This window comes from Apis cerana, linkage group LG12, assembly GCF_029169275.1.
Source record: "Apis cerana isolate GH-2021 linkage group LG12, AcerK_1.0, whole genome shotgun sequence".
NCBI lineage: Eukaryota > Metazoa > Arthropoda > Insecta > Hymenoptera > Apidae > Apis > Apis cerana.
The window spans coordinates 6,460,322-6,476,568 of NC_083863.1; the positions used below are offsets into that span (position 1 = coordinate 6,460,322).

Consider the following 16,247-nt stretch of genomic DNA (forward strand, 5'->3'; position numbering starts at 1 on the left):
TTTGACTTCAGGGACGGGAGGATAGATTCATTGAGCGATTTTGATAAATCTGACAACGAGGATGAATTTGAAAGTGCATCAGATTCGAATTTTACGCCTCAGAATGGAACTGTTCAGATGACCGAGCAAGGGTCAAGTGAAATTGTCTCTTCGGCTTCTTGGATATCGGAGAATTATGATTTTTAAGATAGGATTTTATATTTTATATTTAGTTTATGATATTCTTTTTTTTTAGAGAGGAGAAAGAAAAATTGAAAGTGGAACTGCCGTTATTTTGATGAGACAATATTTATAAAAATTAGAAGAAATTGATTGGAAAGAGATTGATGAGATTGTTGAGAGGATGTCAGATTCATTATGGATTTTTATTAAAACTTTCTTTCATTAAATTGATGTTTTGAGAGAGTTTTGTATGATATGTGTCATAAAAATTTGAAACGAATTTTATTTTAGAATGAATATGAGTTTCTTACGATAATGATTCGTTTCAGATCTGGATGATTTGCTCTGAAATATTATTATAAAAAAAATTATTTCGAATTATTAATTATAAAAAAAATTATTTTTAAAATTGGTGTACGATTGAGAAAAAAATTATAATGTGAAATGCATGGAAATCGAATCGAATAAACTTAATAAGTTTATGGAACAAAGACAGAAATAAAAAAAAATCAAATAATTTATCGATCTAGATTTGATGCTTCGATAATATTTCTTAATAATTTTAACTATTTTTGAAATAAATCCAATAAATTTTATCAATTTTTATATATCAATTTTAATAATAAAAATAGATAGATATTTTTGTTAATGAATAAAATTATATATCTGTTCAATCGTGTATATAAATAAAACCAATTCAATGAAAATAAATATATTGCACGAGAAATAAAATATTTTTTTGAAAAAAAATTCCTTATATGTTTCAATTTCCAATTGATTAATTTATTTTTGTACGATAATTAATCATAATCAAAAATATCAATAATTTATTATCCTCGTTATATAATTTCAATCCTTGTTTCCAACCTGGATATCCTTGATCTAATTTTCTAGAATAGATTATCATGATTCCTCCATGAAATTCAACGAGTGCGATTTATCAATCATTCTTTCGTTCATTGTACTCCATCAGACTTGGTAAAAATGATTCATCGATAATTTTACGATGAATAATAATACATTTGAACTTAATGATATATTATGTCGGCTCGATACAATGATTCATACCATTTTATTAATCACACAATGCTTCTGAAATAATGATTTTATTTAAGTAGATATACTTATGAACTTCACGGTCTGAATACTCTTACGGCTAGAAAATTATGTAGGCGATGCAATTAATTAATTAATGTGTTATAACTACGTATTTTTTAAACGCTTCGTTAATCGTAAATTGTGCATCTTCAATTATTAATATTTTCAACTATTGGTTAATTTTTTTTTTATTTGTTATTGGATTGAGCAATTTTTAAAAATATCTCTCAACCAGATCGAACTTTCGAATTATAAGATTTTCTCAAATAGAAATTGCAGTGCGTTTACCTTATTCCTTATTGGTGGAATCAATGTGAACGGTATGTGGATATATTCAACCAAGGTTAAGGTGGACGATATCCTCTATTTCCAGAACGCGCTGCATTCTAATAAAATCCTACATCGATGAATAACTCGATACTGAAAGGGAATACAAGTGTTTGATTGGCCAACTGCGAGGCCGAGCCCCGTATATAATTCGATCTTTACTTTAGTACTTTAGTTTCCTTCTTGTCTCTTGCCACGCGGCTGCCAAAAGGTCATTATGCCTTTTTTAAAGGTACGTCGACTCTTCGTATGTTTTGTGTAAAAATAGAAAAAGAAAAAAAAGGAAAGAAAAACTATTGTATTATTTCTTGAATTTCTATTCTAGTGGTGCTAATTAAGGATAACTTCGTATCTTATGAAAAATATATAAAATGTTTCTTCAGTGATGTGCCAATGAAGTGTATTTCTAAAAAGATAAAAGAATGAAAGATAAATGAAAAAACAATGGAACAAAAAGATTATATTCTAAATCAAATTGTCTAATAAAATGTCTAAGATATTTGATCGATAAATTAAATTAATTCTAATAATAATAGATTGAAAAAGAAGAAATGTATAATTTTGGCAAATATTGGTTGAACGGTTGAACGATATTAAAACACAAAGATAGACGTTTCTCGCGTGACAAATAGAAATGGACTTTATTAATATATTTAACTAGAACGAAAAAGAGAAAATAGTCGAAGCATGAGCGAGTAATACGAGTCGCGTGACTAACATCGTGAGAGGTGATTGTGTCCCTCCAAGGTCCATATGTTTCTTGAACGCCGTAAGCATGTTCAATAAACTTTATGTTCGAACTTCTCAAATTGAATTAAAATTATTATTCGAATCAAATTTTTCAAGTATCTAATTTCCATTTATTCATTTTTCACTTGTCGGTTCAAATTTCTATTCGATCGAGATATAAATTAAAAAGGAAAAAAGGCGGAAGAGGGGGGAAATTTTCAGTGACGAAAATCGTGGAAACGAAATATTGAGTTTGGATTGGCCAACAGAAACCTTATGCCGTGTCTATAATTCAATCTTCGAGTTTGTACTCGAGTTTCGTTCTTGTTTTACGATTCGGCACACAGAAAATACGGATACGTGTGCTGAAATAAAAGTGATCCGTACTTAAAACGGTGCATTCAAATGAGAGGTTGCATAGAGTTTGTTGTTGTCGCTCATTTTTTTTCCTTTTTTTTTTTTCGAATAAAAATAAAATGTCAAGAGAAAGTGAGAACGATTAACATCTAGCGGTTAATGTTTCGAACATGTTTATTTTAACGTTTCGCTAGATTTCTAAGTTCTAATGTCTATGAAATGTTCTGTTTATGGTAAAATGAAACGAGGCAAAAAATTGACATGCAAATAATGGCACACTTTCTATCGTCGATTGTCATTTGTTGCCATTAACTTTGTCCGCCATTGTGAAATTACGATTTGGAAGATAATAAGCTGACTGTTAATCTTTAATTAATTTTTTAATTAAGTATCTGATATCTGATTAAATTCTCTTACATCAACGAATTGAACATTGTTTCAATAAAAATATGGGAAGATGGATATCTTTATACATGATATCTGATTGAAAGTAAATATAAAAGAAAAAAATAAAATATTTTCCGCTTCAAAAATATATCATATCGAGCAGGAGAAACATTTGAAAGAAATATCATATTTTACTTTTAAGATGATAATTAATTGTTTACAGACCATTTTGCTGTTGACTGTCGTTGGTTTGCTGAACTTATCGACAGTCGCACCAGACAGCGCAGGAATCGTGGAAATGGTGAATGGATTGGCGTATGGTAAGTCAGTTTGTCCATTTTCCTTTCATTTAAATCTGTAAAAAAAAAAATAATAATTTGTGTCAGTAATAGCAATTCCATTATCTCTTTTTTTTTTATATTTTTAAATACATAGATTAATTTTCATGAAAATTTTCATGACATTTCAATCATTATTTTTTTATATTCGATTAAATCGCAACAGAGGACGACACTGAAGTTCGTGAATATTTCATACAAGTTCCTTTCAAATATTAAATCGTGAAACGAAATAAAAAAAATCTTACATTTTGAAATGACGATAATAAAATAATATTAAATTATAAAAATAAATTTTACTATATTTTTTAAACGTGTGATTGATAATCCATGAAGATTTCAATGCATCGAAGACTGGAGACTTCAACGACTGAGTAAACGATATCGATGCTCCTTAGTTATCCCTAGAAAAATAATAAAGTTAAATAAATATAAAATAATACGTACCTTGTAATTAACATCGATAAAATTTTTATTACTATTCTTTCGTTTCATTTTTTCTATTCTATTTTTTATTATTTTCAGGTGGCATTCCCTACGGAAGTATAACTGGCATGGTAGCAAAGTATCCAGGATTCATGGGGCAACAATTTAATTCTCTTCAGGTGGCGCGACAATTAAATGGATTCAAAAATGCACAACCAGTGGTCATCACTCCAAATTTTAGGGCAACAAGATTAGCGGGAGTGCATCCACCCGTGCAGATTTATAACGTTCCAAGTGTTGTTGCACCTGGTGTTGTGGGCACGATCAGCCACATAGGATATTAAAAATAATTAGTTACAAAATAAGTTAGCGATAAAAGATATAAAAATTCCATTCTTATTTGTTCAATACTTTCACGACGCATTCCAAGAATTCCATTATATTTATTGTCACGTATAATTATATGTGATTAAAAGTCATGAAAATTGATTTAAAAGCAATTTTCAAATAATATTTACCATTAAACAGATATTTTTAAATATTTTTCGCTTTTACTTTACAATTTATTTCGTACATGTATATAGGGTAGGTTACTCTATTCAATTATGTTTGCTCAATCACTGTACATTACAAATGAGAATAATAAGCATACCATGACAAGTTATTATTCGAATGTTCGATCAACAGTTTTCTACGAAGTGAATCAGGTACTGGCATTTCCGCAGCGTATACTATAATTGTATTCAGAAATATTATTTTAAATTTATCCTTTCTCGTATTACTCAAGAATAAAATAACGAATTAAAAATTATATAAATTACGTTAAACGATAAATCGATCGGCTATTTCCACATCGATTGTAAGATAAAATACACCCTTGTATCGTCGAGCTTACAAGAAAGTAATCCATCTCTCATCGATATATATATATATTAATTATTATTGCATAAAGAAATGATATAGTAATATCGTTCACGCATGAAATATGCAAAATTGATCGGTCTTATATCAATTGAATTAGGGCAAAAAGCGTTTATGGAGAGAAAGTATAAATGACATCGGGCACGGTGTGTGCCTGTTAGTCGTCACGAGCTGCACGCACGATGCATTACCCTCTGCACGTGAGTATATTGGATACGCTAATACGATCCTCGCTGGCGAGAGAAAAAAAAAAAAAGAAAAGAAAAAAAAGAGAAAAAAGAAAAAAAAACGTTTCGCAATCACGAAGATGATATTCGTGCAACATTGATGACCAGTGTGTGGTAACAGGTCTACTTTTTCAAACGTGAATCGAGAAAATTAATTTTCGTTCCGTTCGCCTCTAACGATGCCCTTAGGCCAATTTTATATAATCAATTTGCTCTTTTTTCAATATTAGTTTGTTTAAATTGTCAGTTCGTATTATACACTATGTATATTTGAATATCGAGTATCGTGGTTCTTAAAGATACTTTGTGTGAAAAATGAATATCATCGATCATTAATAATCATTAAGAATTGACACACGGTGCATCGCGTTCGTTACAGTGCAGAGAATCCTAAGGTTGTGTAATAAATCTAAAAGATGCCGACGAAACTTCTTCAACTTTTTGTCCAGTTTATGTTTACGAATTATTATTATTCAATTTTCTTATTGCAGTTAATCTAGAGAAAGATTTGATCGACGCGTTAATGTTGTACAATTTCCATACCTCAAATTTAAAATTTGTTAGTATACTTTTGTAAGCCTACGTTTTTTTTTTAAATTTTGATGCTATCCTAAAATAATTATTCCATTTATAAATTTTTATTTTTGTTATTTAAAAATACCCTTTCAATCGTTTCGATCAATTGAAATTATCAATACATATATCTTCTCAGACAAAAGAAAGGAACTTTTATACAAATCATCTCAACATTCAGATTAATTATAAAATACAAATATCTGGCAATTGCACACATTGCATTTACGTAATCTCGATAATTTATTACGATTTGCAAACTGCAGGACAACCAGTTGTCGTCACACGTACACATGTCGGATAAATTTTAATGAATCCATCTTCCACGACCCATCCGCCGTGCGATTCTCGCCTGTGCATATTCGCAAGTGCATGTCCTTGCGCAAAGAAAGGATTAAACGTTGCATAATCGTGCTAATTACGATCCGAGAGGAACAATATGATACAGTGTGTGTGTGTATATATATATGATTCGTGTTCTGGGAACGCGTTCTACTTGAATTCAATGCAATTAATTGTAAATATATCTTGAAAGAATTCTATGAAATCTTCGTTATCGATAGAAAGATGAAAACGAGAAGAGGTTAATTGTGCGCAAGATCGTTTTTTATTATTTTCTCAGGCATTTAATTAAAGAGAAACAAACGCGTGTTAATTCAATTAATGAAAATTAATATATTCGCATTTCTTGAATGAATATTTCATCGATTTCGATTGAATGGAAATCGATCGTTTTTCTTTTATTGAAAAATTTCATGTAAGCGAGAAAAATATTCTTGGACTCTATTACAGTTTAAATCGCGATAGTGACCATTCATGAGGTGTACATGGTGAGGGTATAAATCGTGAGTGATCACGTGCGCTTTATTACGACCGTAGAAATTAACCACATCAATGAATAAACCATGAATGAAACGGGATGTAATTTTAGTTACTGCCAATTGGTACGTGTCGAATAGATTTATATGATATTGCTCGTTTGCGTAATCTACTTTAACTACTTGTAACTACTTTTCCTGTATAAATTTCTATTTCAATAGTCAATTAACTAATCATTTTGTTTAGAAGAATGATGAAAGAAGTGTGAAAGTGTGAATTACAATGGGAAGGAAAAATTTTTGTTTAAATATAGGTGATTAAATAATGAATAAAATGTTTAACGATGTAGCTCAGAAGAAGATGATGGAAAAAGGAATTTTCAAATTATAAATAAGTGTTAAAGAAATCGAATTGAAATGGACCGATGCGTTTATTTGAAAAATTTCCAATGCTCCAGTTTTTACATAATTAAATCTTTCAAACTGACGATTGAAAATTATTCGATCTATTTATACGCGCGAATATTTTCAGGAAAGAAAAAAAATTTACGGTATGGTTAAAAAAAAAAAAAGAAAAAAATATTTTCTAGTTCCTGAAAATTATTTTAATTTATTAGAATAAAAAAATGAATCTAAATAACAATAGACCAAAGTTATTTTCTTATATACGAACCGCGACGAGTGATATACAATAATAACAATCCATTTTCTTTCTTTCTTTCATGCGCATATTTCGAAATCAATCTTATATAATCGATTATTTTCTCGATTACTCGACTTTTGTTCTCATCAATACCACAGATTTCAGGAAGTAATAGAAGTTTGCCGCGATTGATTGATTCGTCAAGCATTTCAAGCCTCGATAACGAATACCGTGAGAAGTAATGAAGAAATACATCGATGAATTTCTATTACGAGAACGTTACAATGTGTAAATAAAACGTGAAAGAATGTGAGTACTCGTCATTTTCATAGTTATTTACGATCGTGAATTGTAAATATATGTAAATAACACGAATGGAGAGAAAAATGAGAGAAAGATGCATACACTTGAAAATTGGATAATCCAAACTCGATAAAATTTTTAATACAAGCGTACTCAAATCTAATCCCATAACTCAAGTCAAGACTAACTAAATTAACCTAGAAAAAAAGAAAATTCCAATTTTTCAATGTATATCAAAATCTTATTAAGTGAAAAATTAAATCAAAATTAAATTCGAAAAGTTTCAATTCCTCGATTCGAAAGTTTCTTAAGAATTAAAAAGAATCCAAGGATAATTTTACGACTCTTAAATCTAGATTAATCCTTAAGGAATAGGACAATTCTGATTTTTCAATTCAGAAACATTTCGAAACCCAGATTCTTCCGTCTCAACTCAATTGTTCGCTCGCAAAATTTACACAATCGGCAATATAGTGGTAAATAACTGTGCCATGTAGGAAACAGTGCGTAGTATCTTCACTGTTTGTGCGTGTACGTTTTATCCATTGCACAATCACGAATAAAACGTCGTATTGCGGTAAATTACCGGGCGCGTCATCACGAGCCCATCATTATTCCTCCCTGTTACGCAGTTGAGAAGGGAAGCTAGGATTTTCCTGGATCTGGAAAGAAAGAAAGTTATCTATTTCGCTTCTTGTTGCAGATCGTTGTGGTGTTGACGAGCCCATGGATCCTTCAGGACTACGTGCACGCGGCGAAAAATGGTCTAAGTAAGTCGATTGTTATTCGTTCTGGGAAATCGCTTTTAACGATCACCGTGCACACCCTTGAACCACTTTTAGAACAATGGAGATTATTTTTAGAAGGGAAAATTCTGCGAAACAAATGCGATCGATTATTTTCTTGTTGAATGCGAGAGATTGCAAAAGTTTAAATCGAAATTAACGAAGAAAAATTCAACCTGTATATCTATGAATGAATGTTTCAATTTTATTTTCATTAGACCTTCCATTTCTATCTTTTTATTAAGGATTAAATTAAAAATTCCATGATAATTTACTAGCAATGTTAGATTTTGCCAAAGATAATTTTTTTTCCATTTATTTTTTAGAAAATCTGCAAAAATTTGTTAAAAATAAAAGTATAATAAATGTAAAAATATAATTGGAAGAAATTTACAGTTTATTTTAAATTAATTTTTAATTATGAAAATATATTGAAATTAGATTTAGTTTTTGAAAGTATCTTAAAAAGAATTTAAAGAGTTATCTTAAAAAATATTTAAAAAGTTCCTCTATTCAAATATCGAGTTATAGCAGAACGATATTAAAGCGATTATAACGCTTAAAAACCACTTTTTATTGCGAAATAGGTGCCGAAGTGCTGACGTCTTTCGCCAGAAACATCGCCTCGGTCCTATCGACGACTTTGCTCAGCGAAGACTTACCTGTGAACCAATCGAGCGGTAACCTTCTGAAAAGAATTCAAGATGCGCAGCCATCGTTGGAGATCGCCACCAATCAGTCAGAAGGATCGGAGACCCCATCGAATGCCTCTTTCAGTCGCTACCCTCGATCTTCTTCAAACGAAGAAACAGTATTCCAGAATCCTTACGTGACAAATCCTCCACGTTATTCAAAATATCACGAATCGGTATCCTCCTATAAACCGTACGAATTCGCCGTGAATTCAAGAATTCCTTACAACAAGGTGAACACACCTGGAAACCTTAATATGATCAATACCAAAGAAAATTCTGTCAACGAAGACGTTAATCCACCTCCTCTCCATTATCCTTCTCCTGGATTCAGATACAAACCCGAACCCGTCGATCCATTGTCTAATTCAAATCACTATGCCCGATTAGCGGATCTTCACTATCATCGTCTCTCGACTCAGAGACCTGTCGATCCTGGACAACATTCGACAACGCCCGAACAAGAGATTAACACGGATGAAAACGAGAATATTAATCAGATTGCCAGGATAACTCGAAGACCGTATAATCTCAATTATCGTGGCTCCTTTCATAATTCTTATTATACACCTGGTTTTCAAGGGTACCCAGAGTTATATCCTCGCGAGAGGCCCGTGGAAAGTGAGGATCGATACGTGACTGATGGGCGAGATGAAAGCGATCCATCTAGATTGGAAGATCAGAATCAAGTTCAAACTGCGTTAGGGGGATACGATTACGGCCCTCGTTTCCATTATGGTTTACCTCCATATCACGACGCTTTCTATCACGGATTTCCTGGATTCTATCCCCGCCCCTACAACGACACTTTTCACTCGGGATACAACAACAAAGAGACACAAAGTGATGGCAATGGAACCGGTCCACAACCATACGGTCCACCATTTTATCACCATCCTAGGTTCGGTCCTCACCAACGACCATTCTATCCAAATTTCTACGGAAGACCTGTTCAACCGCCGCAGAATCCGGCTGATAATCAAGAAAATTCCGAACAAATCGTTACACCAGAAAATGGACGAGGTAACAATGCCACGTATCACGGATATCCGCCATTTGGATATCCGCCATATCCTTATTACGGCCCTCATTACGGGGGTTTCAATTTGCACGGTTATCCTCTCACGGTGCCATTCTTCGGTGGACATCGTTTCGGACATGGATTCCACGATCACCTATTCTCGGGGATCAAATCCGTCCCTTATTTGAATTTTTATCATCACTTTCCATCGGTTCATTGGCATCCCCCATATGGATATCATCATTACGACCATCGACCCGCGACGACGACTGAGAAGCCCGCAGAAAAGACTGTCAACGAAAACTCTGAGGCATCAGCTTCTAACAGCGAGACTGAAATGTTGTCCGAGATTAAATCTTCGGAAAGGAGTCGATCTTCGCCTTCAAGAGGATACAAAAAACGCTCTGGATTCGTTACCAAAGAGAGCAGCAAAGTAGCCAAGGATCGAATAGTGATGTAATAGTAGTGGACTGTAACTACCGATTAATTTAAGTGATTAATTTAATATAAGGGAAAAAAGATATATTGCTATTATTTGTCCTATCATTTGTACGTATTGTATCTTCTTTCTTTCCTGGTAATTTCCTTTAAAAAAAAAATAGATGAACCTATATCTAAATAATCTAAATAAACCATCTATCCAAAAGAAGAGATTATCATTCACCTTTACACGTTACTACATTCAAGAGTAATCAAAGTTATTTTACTTTCAAAACATTCTAATGCATGGTAATCTTTAAGTTAATGAAGGAAGATCGTAAAAGTGGAAAATGCCAAATTCCACGAGGATTTTAATTGTGATCGATTCACGTCATCAACGGAAACAGTTGTTAATTGAAAAAAAAAGTTTTGACGACTTATCCGACAACTTATCGACTTATATCATCGAAACGACACGCGCCAACGTAACCAAAGAAGAAATGTTCCCATGGTCGATGATATACAAAAAAAGTTCCCATAGTTCTAGTTGGCCTTATCCTGCAATTACACGGAGCGGCGTGGCTATCACGCATGCCAACTATCACGGTCTAATAATTTTCCTGGCCTTCCCCAAGAAAAATTCGCACACGCCATTTTCGATCGATTCGCGGGGACGACACTGATCCTAAAATCCTATGCTCATAAAATGCAACTACCAAAGAAGATTGAGAGATGAATTGACGTTGCCGTTTTGGAGAGAAATCTGTCAAAATATGTATCGTTATCTCGAATATATCTCGATCGCTCTTTGGAGAACGGTAACAACGCAATAAAAATCGATCTATCGATACTTGTTCAAGGTGAGGACGTAAGTGAGATATACGTAATACGCGGAAAGACCTTCGATGTCGATCGCATATTCTGGAGAAATAGCAGCACCGATGAAAATGGGAGAGGAGGGAAGGAAGGATCACGTAACTAGCGGAATTAGATTTTATATGTTTTCGAAACGATGATCGAGGCGAGGCGCGTTTATCATTAGAAATCGCTTTGGAACGGAACAAATTTTACATACATTACATTATTAGTTGTTCGAACAGGTTTCCAATCCGGGAAAATAGGCTTTATTAATACGCATATTATCAGTAATATACATAAAACCTTGTAATTAGCGATGGGATTAAGTTTGATATCGTGCTCATTTGAGGTTCAATATGGAAGGTTTACTGGATGGAATTTAATTATTACTCGCGAGATGATTTTTTTCATGCTTTCAAACAGTAAGGATTATGCAAGCTGGTTTCAAACTAAAAAGATGACGATTTCACTCGACTTCGATATTATGAAAAGAAAGTTATCAAATATACCATTTGTAAATGTTTCGAATCAACTTGGAAGTGTAATGAAGTTAAAATTAAAAAAGTATTATTATTATTATTATTTTTTTTTTTTTTTGAACTACTGATAAAAAGTTGAGTTCACTTCTTCCCATCGCTAATTAGAATTTATATATGCAACGTTACAATTATCGTACAATTATATGATAGTATAAATTATAAACTGAGAACAAATATTAAAATGCATAGGAATTATATATTGGAATATTAAATGTTACAAAGTATATTTAATTGCACATGATAAGAATAAAATGAGAAGATAATTAGAATCGTGCAACTTTTATATATTAGAAAGATAAAATAATTATTCATCGTGTGATTCAATTGCATCATTATTTTATTAAAGATGGTTGCGTATTTTATTCGAATCATCGATGAATAATTTATACACTATATCACACTATGTATTCGAAATTGAAATTCTAATTTAGTCCATACGAATTCTGATATAAATAATTACATTTATCGTAATTATTTATATAACATAATTCATGATAAAAAAATTTTCAATGCTCGTTTATTTCAATGTACAATGTTCAATCTACAAATGGCATTAAAAAAAGAAAGAATATCGTGTATCGATCGTACGATAACTGATTTTTAATATCTGATTTTTTAATTCCCTCATCTCATCTCACAGTTTTAAAAATAAGATATTACACATATATACTTTATTAATCCACCAAGATATATATATTTTTAAATTAATTGGTGTTGCATATTGATTGACTATTATAAAAATTTTAATTCTGACTATTTAACATATAGCATATCGTCTCAGAAAAAGATTGGGGAACGAAGCTTTTTTTCGATCAAAATGATTCATCGACAAAAAAGGAAGGGAAAAAACTTGAAAAATGGATATCCGTGCGAATATTTTCGTCTCAACGACGATCTTGGGTAACATAACACTCGACGAGCAGTTTACAAGCATCGCACATTAACTGCAATTAATGACAAACGCATCCTTTCCATGATCCCAATGATGTTGCAATCATCTTTCTCTCCTTTTCTTTTTTCTTTTTTTTTTTTCACGATTTCGTCCCGCAACCTGTACCGTGTAATTTCACCATTTTGTAACGATCCCCTCTTCCATGCTCCTATTACGTAACCACACGACTTTTCTTCCTTCTGTTCCGATCACGATTGCATCTCCTTTCATTGAATCGTGCATTCGTGCACGCATTGTCCTCGCTCGGACGATAATTAAATTGTTCGACTTTATAACATTCGTTTAAAATTCTCTTCGATCTTGTTTTCTTTTTTTTTTTTTTTTCGTGACGAGTGGAAAACTTTTGTTTCATGCGAACGATATCAATTTTTATATTTTGAGTATGAAAATGTATTATATACGAGATATATTTTCTATAAATATTATATAACGAATGAAATATTTTATATCGTACCTTATTATTATCGTACGTATGAATTAATTGAATTGGAGAAAATAATTTTTCTACAAAAATTCTAACGTGGAATGATATTTGATGCAAATTGAAGATGTAAATGTCACTCTGAATAGTAAAATTATATACTTTTGATAATATTTGTATCTGGTATTAATCATCGATCCATTGAAACGATTCTGTCCATCTTACTTTCTTTTCTAAAATCACTCCAAAGAACTACATATGTCGATCTACTTAATAGTGTAATGATATATCGATCACGAAATAGTAGACCGTGAAGTTTGAAATTGAGAAAGGAAAAGAGGGGTTCTTACCGTTCGAAGTTGAAATTAAAACGAAAATGGTAATTTCAAGTATGATCCAAATACGTTCACTATTCATCACTCCTCGAATCTGTGAAATTTCTCCAAACAAGGAAGAAATTCTGAAATGGTAATTTCAATAAGATGCTGATTAAAATTGTCACGGAAACCGGAAACGGACGATGCAAATGGAAAAGTTTTTCACGGTACATTGTTTTCCTTTTCCAGATATAATACAACATGGAGGAAAGGAGGGTTTCTCAGACGAAAAATCATGGATTCTCGCGGCTGACGAATTTGGATGTCAAGGCGGTCGCCGGTTCACAGCACGTGAACACAAACGATGACCAATCCGAAATGGATGTTGCATCGGTGTTTCTTTCATAATGACGTATTGCATTCGCATAATCCCAGAGTAACAATGCCAGTCTTTGCTATTAGTGTTAACAGAGGAAAGCCAATACGAAGGCTGGGAAAAATTAGTGTGGGGGCTGTGGCGGAATACGCCACAGCCTTTGTTATAAAAGAAACGGAGACCAACGTTGGACAGACAGTGGTACTCTGTTGACAGATAAGGGAAAAATTAGTGCAATTCATACAGGAGTTAACTGGCTAGTGTCAGCTGACGGATGATAATGGCTTGCTTGAAACTTGTAAGTAATGATAAAAAAAGAAAAAAAGCAGTAAGAAAGAAGAAAATGTTTTAAGTTCCATCCCTCGTTGATTCATCACCAACTTTTCAACGAAATAATCGAGGAAATAAAATTTATTCCTCGAACGCGTTATGCACACTTTTAATGCTTCCAATGTTTCACTTTTATTTAAGTATTTCATTTTTCGATGATCAATCTTTTCCATAAGATTGGGAAAAAAGACGGAAGGTGGAAGTTTTCGATTGGAATTTTTCAGAAATTCAAAATTTAAAAAATCGCTCGTGTTGTAAATTTCATATATATTTAATGGCAAAAGAGTGTGATCGATCAAGATATGTATGAGGCGATTTGTTATTTATTTATGGATATTTTAAGGATTGGATATATGTCCTTTTTTTTAGTACACGATCCTGTTGCTGGCTGTCTTCATTGGCATCGTTTCTGCGAAACCAGGATACCTCGGTGGATACGGTGGATACGGTGGATACGGTGGATACGGTGGATACGGTGTATACGGTGGATACTATTATCCTTACCTTTATAAATATCCGTTCTATGGTACTTTCGGGCACGGTTATGGATACGGTAAGGAGATACAATGCATGAGATAATATAGAACGCGTGAAAAGTGCTTTCAACGTCAATGAATTTTTTGCAAAACTTTTTCACTTTCTTCCATTTGGATGTAATAAATTGTGAAATGAAATTTTATATTATTATTAAATGGGCTGAAAAATTATAAATTTTTTATCTATTATAAATTCTAAAATGGACAAAAATATTCATCGACGTTGCACACGAGAAGATATAAATCATTAGACAAAACATTCATCGACGTTATTTATTATCTTAATTTACTTTTCCATTTAGGCTTTCCTGGGTATGGTTACGGTCATCATTATTAATAGAAAAGGCGATCATTTGGATACTGCGATATACCCAAAGAAGATATATTTACATCTTTCCTAATTTTAGATTTATCGACTCTGCTCTGTCGAAATCTTCTTTAAGAGAAAAATTGTAAAAAAATATTCATATACTTTCACGATATTCTCGAAATTTTTTTCACTCCATATATTCGAATGATAATTCTCGAAATTATCTCGTCGTATTATTATATAATATCAAATCGATGATGTTTTTTTTTGTCGAGAAAACTTGGATTATATTTGATTCAATTTTTATATCTTCGTTGAACGGATGCAAATCAATAAAATTTAGATTTTAATGGAAGTGTCGTGTTTAAAATATCTTCTCATTATAAACCTTTTCTGTTATATATTTTTTGGGAATAGCAATGATGAAATTTCTGAAAGCTCGCTTTCTAAAAAAAATCTTTAAATATTTTCTTCTTCTCGATTTTTTTTTTTATATTTCCAATGTCTCTGAAAATTCTATTCATTTAAAATAATATAAAAAAAAAAGTTCTAATAAAAAGCTTCAAGAAACAATAATTTCTCACATCTCGAAATGTATCAGTGAACATTTATTAAATAAAAAATTCTTTACAAGTTCATATGAAAATATATTCATTGATATTTAAATGAAACGAATGCATAACGTAACATTGCGTGACCGGGAATATTAAATTCAAGACAATATTTCCATGTAGTTTCATAATATTGAATCATGAATCGATGATAAATTACGAAAATGCATTAATGAATGTGACGTACGAGAATGAAACAAAAATGTTGTCTTTTTTTTTATTGATTCTAAATCAGAAATCAAATTAATGTAATTACCAATCATATGTTAAAACTATTATAAATGAAATACACAGATTTTTTTATTGAATATCTTTGTTTCAAAAATTAGAAGTAAATGAGATATTCATATGCGTAAATTCCATTTTCGATTAATTCGTTTCAGAGATATCGAATGAGCAACTTTAATCTCTCTGTCTCTCGAAGGAGAGATATTTAATTTTAATGAAGCAGGATTATCAAACTTTAATATTTTTTTTTGTTATCCAAGCATAATTTTTGTTTCGATTAATTTACACAAAATATCGAAACCGTTTAAAAAAATGATAATTAAATTTTATATAAAAACATATTCAATGCTAAAATTATCAATATCTGATGTACTATTCTATATGAGAATGAATTATTATGATATGAAAATATTTTTAGTTGTTTCATTTATATAATATGGCTTTCTAAAACTAAATGAATGGATTTAACAATTTTTTAAAAATATATCTCGATCGAAATTTCCAGTCCTCCAAGAAATTTACTTTTGATTCAAGAAATGTCT

General features: G+C 31.6%; 3 protein-coding genes across 3 annotated transcripts; all 3 read left to right on the forward strand.

The window, feature by feature from the left end:
• The first annotated feature begins 1,663 nt into the window (after nucleotides 1–1,663).
• LOC108003842 (uncharacterized) lies at nucleotides 1,664–4,365 on the forward strand. Its single transcript, XM_017066373.3, has 3 exons — nucleotides 1,664–1,819; nucleotides 3,284–3,380; nucleotides 3,924–4,365. Exons 1-3 carry the CDS (start codon nucleotides 1,805–1,807, stop codon nucleotides 4,166–4,168), a joined length of 357 nt encoding a protein of 118 aa, XP_016921862.1. The 5' UTR covers nucleotides 1,664–1,804; the 3' UTR covers nucleotides 4,169–4,365.
• Nucleotides 4,366–4,641: 276 nt separating this feature from the next.
• On the forward strand, nucleotides 4,642–10,453 carry LOC108003839 (uncharacterized). The gene is made up of 3 exons (XM_062082738.1): nucleotides 4,642–4,945; nucleotides 8,013–8,079; nucleotides 8,682–10,453. The coding sequence occupies exons 1-3, from the start codon at nucleotides 4,928–4,930 to the stop codon at nucleotides 10,265–10,267; spliced, it is 1,671 nt and encodes a 556-aa protein (XP_061938722.1). The 5' UTR covers nucleotides 4,642–4,927; the 3' UTR covers nucleotides 10,268–10,453.
• Nucleotides 10,454–12,749: 2,296 nt separating this feature from the next.
• On the forward strand, nucleotides 12,750–15,221 carry LOC108003841 (keratin-associated protein 19-2). The gene is made up of 4 exons (XM_062082651.1): nucleotides 12,750–13,465; nucleotides 13,564–13,988; nucleotides 14,390–14,573; nucleotides 14,859–15,221. The coding sequence occupies exons 2-4, from the start codon at nucleotides 13,965–13,967 to the stop codon at nucleotides 14,891–14,893; spliced, it is 243 nt and encodes an 80-aa protein (XP_061938635.1). The 5' UTR covers nucleotides 12,750–13,465; nucleotides 13,564–13,964; the 3' UTR covers nucleotides 14,894–15,221.
• Nucleotides 15,222–16,247: the final 1,026 nt, after the last annotated feature.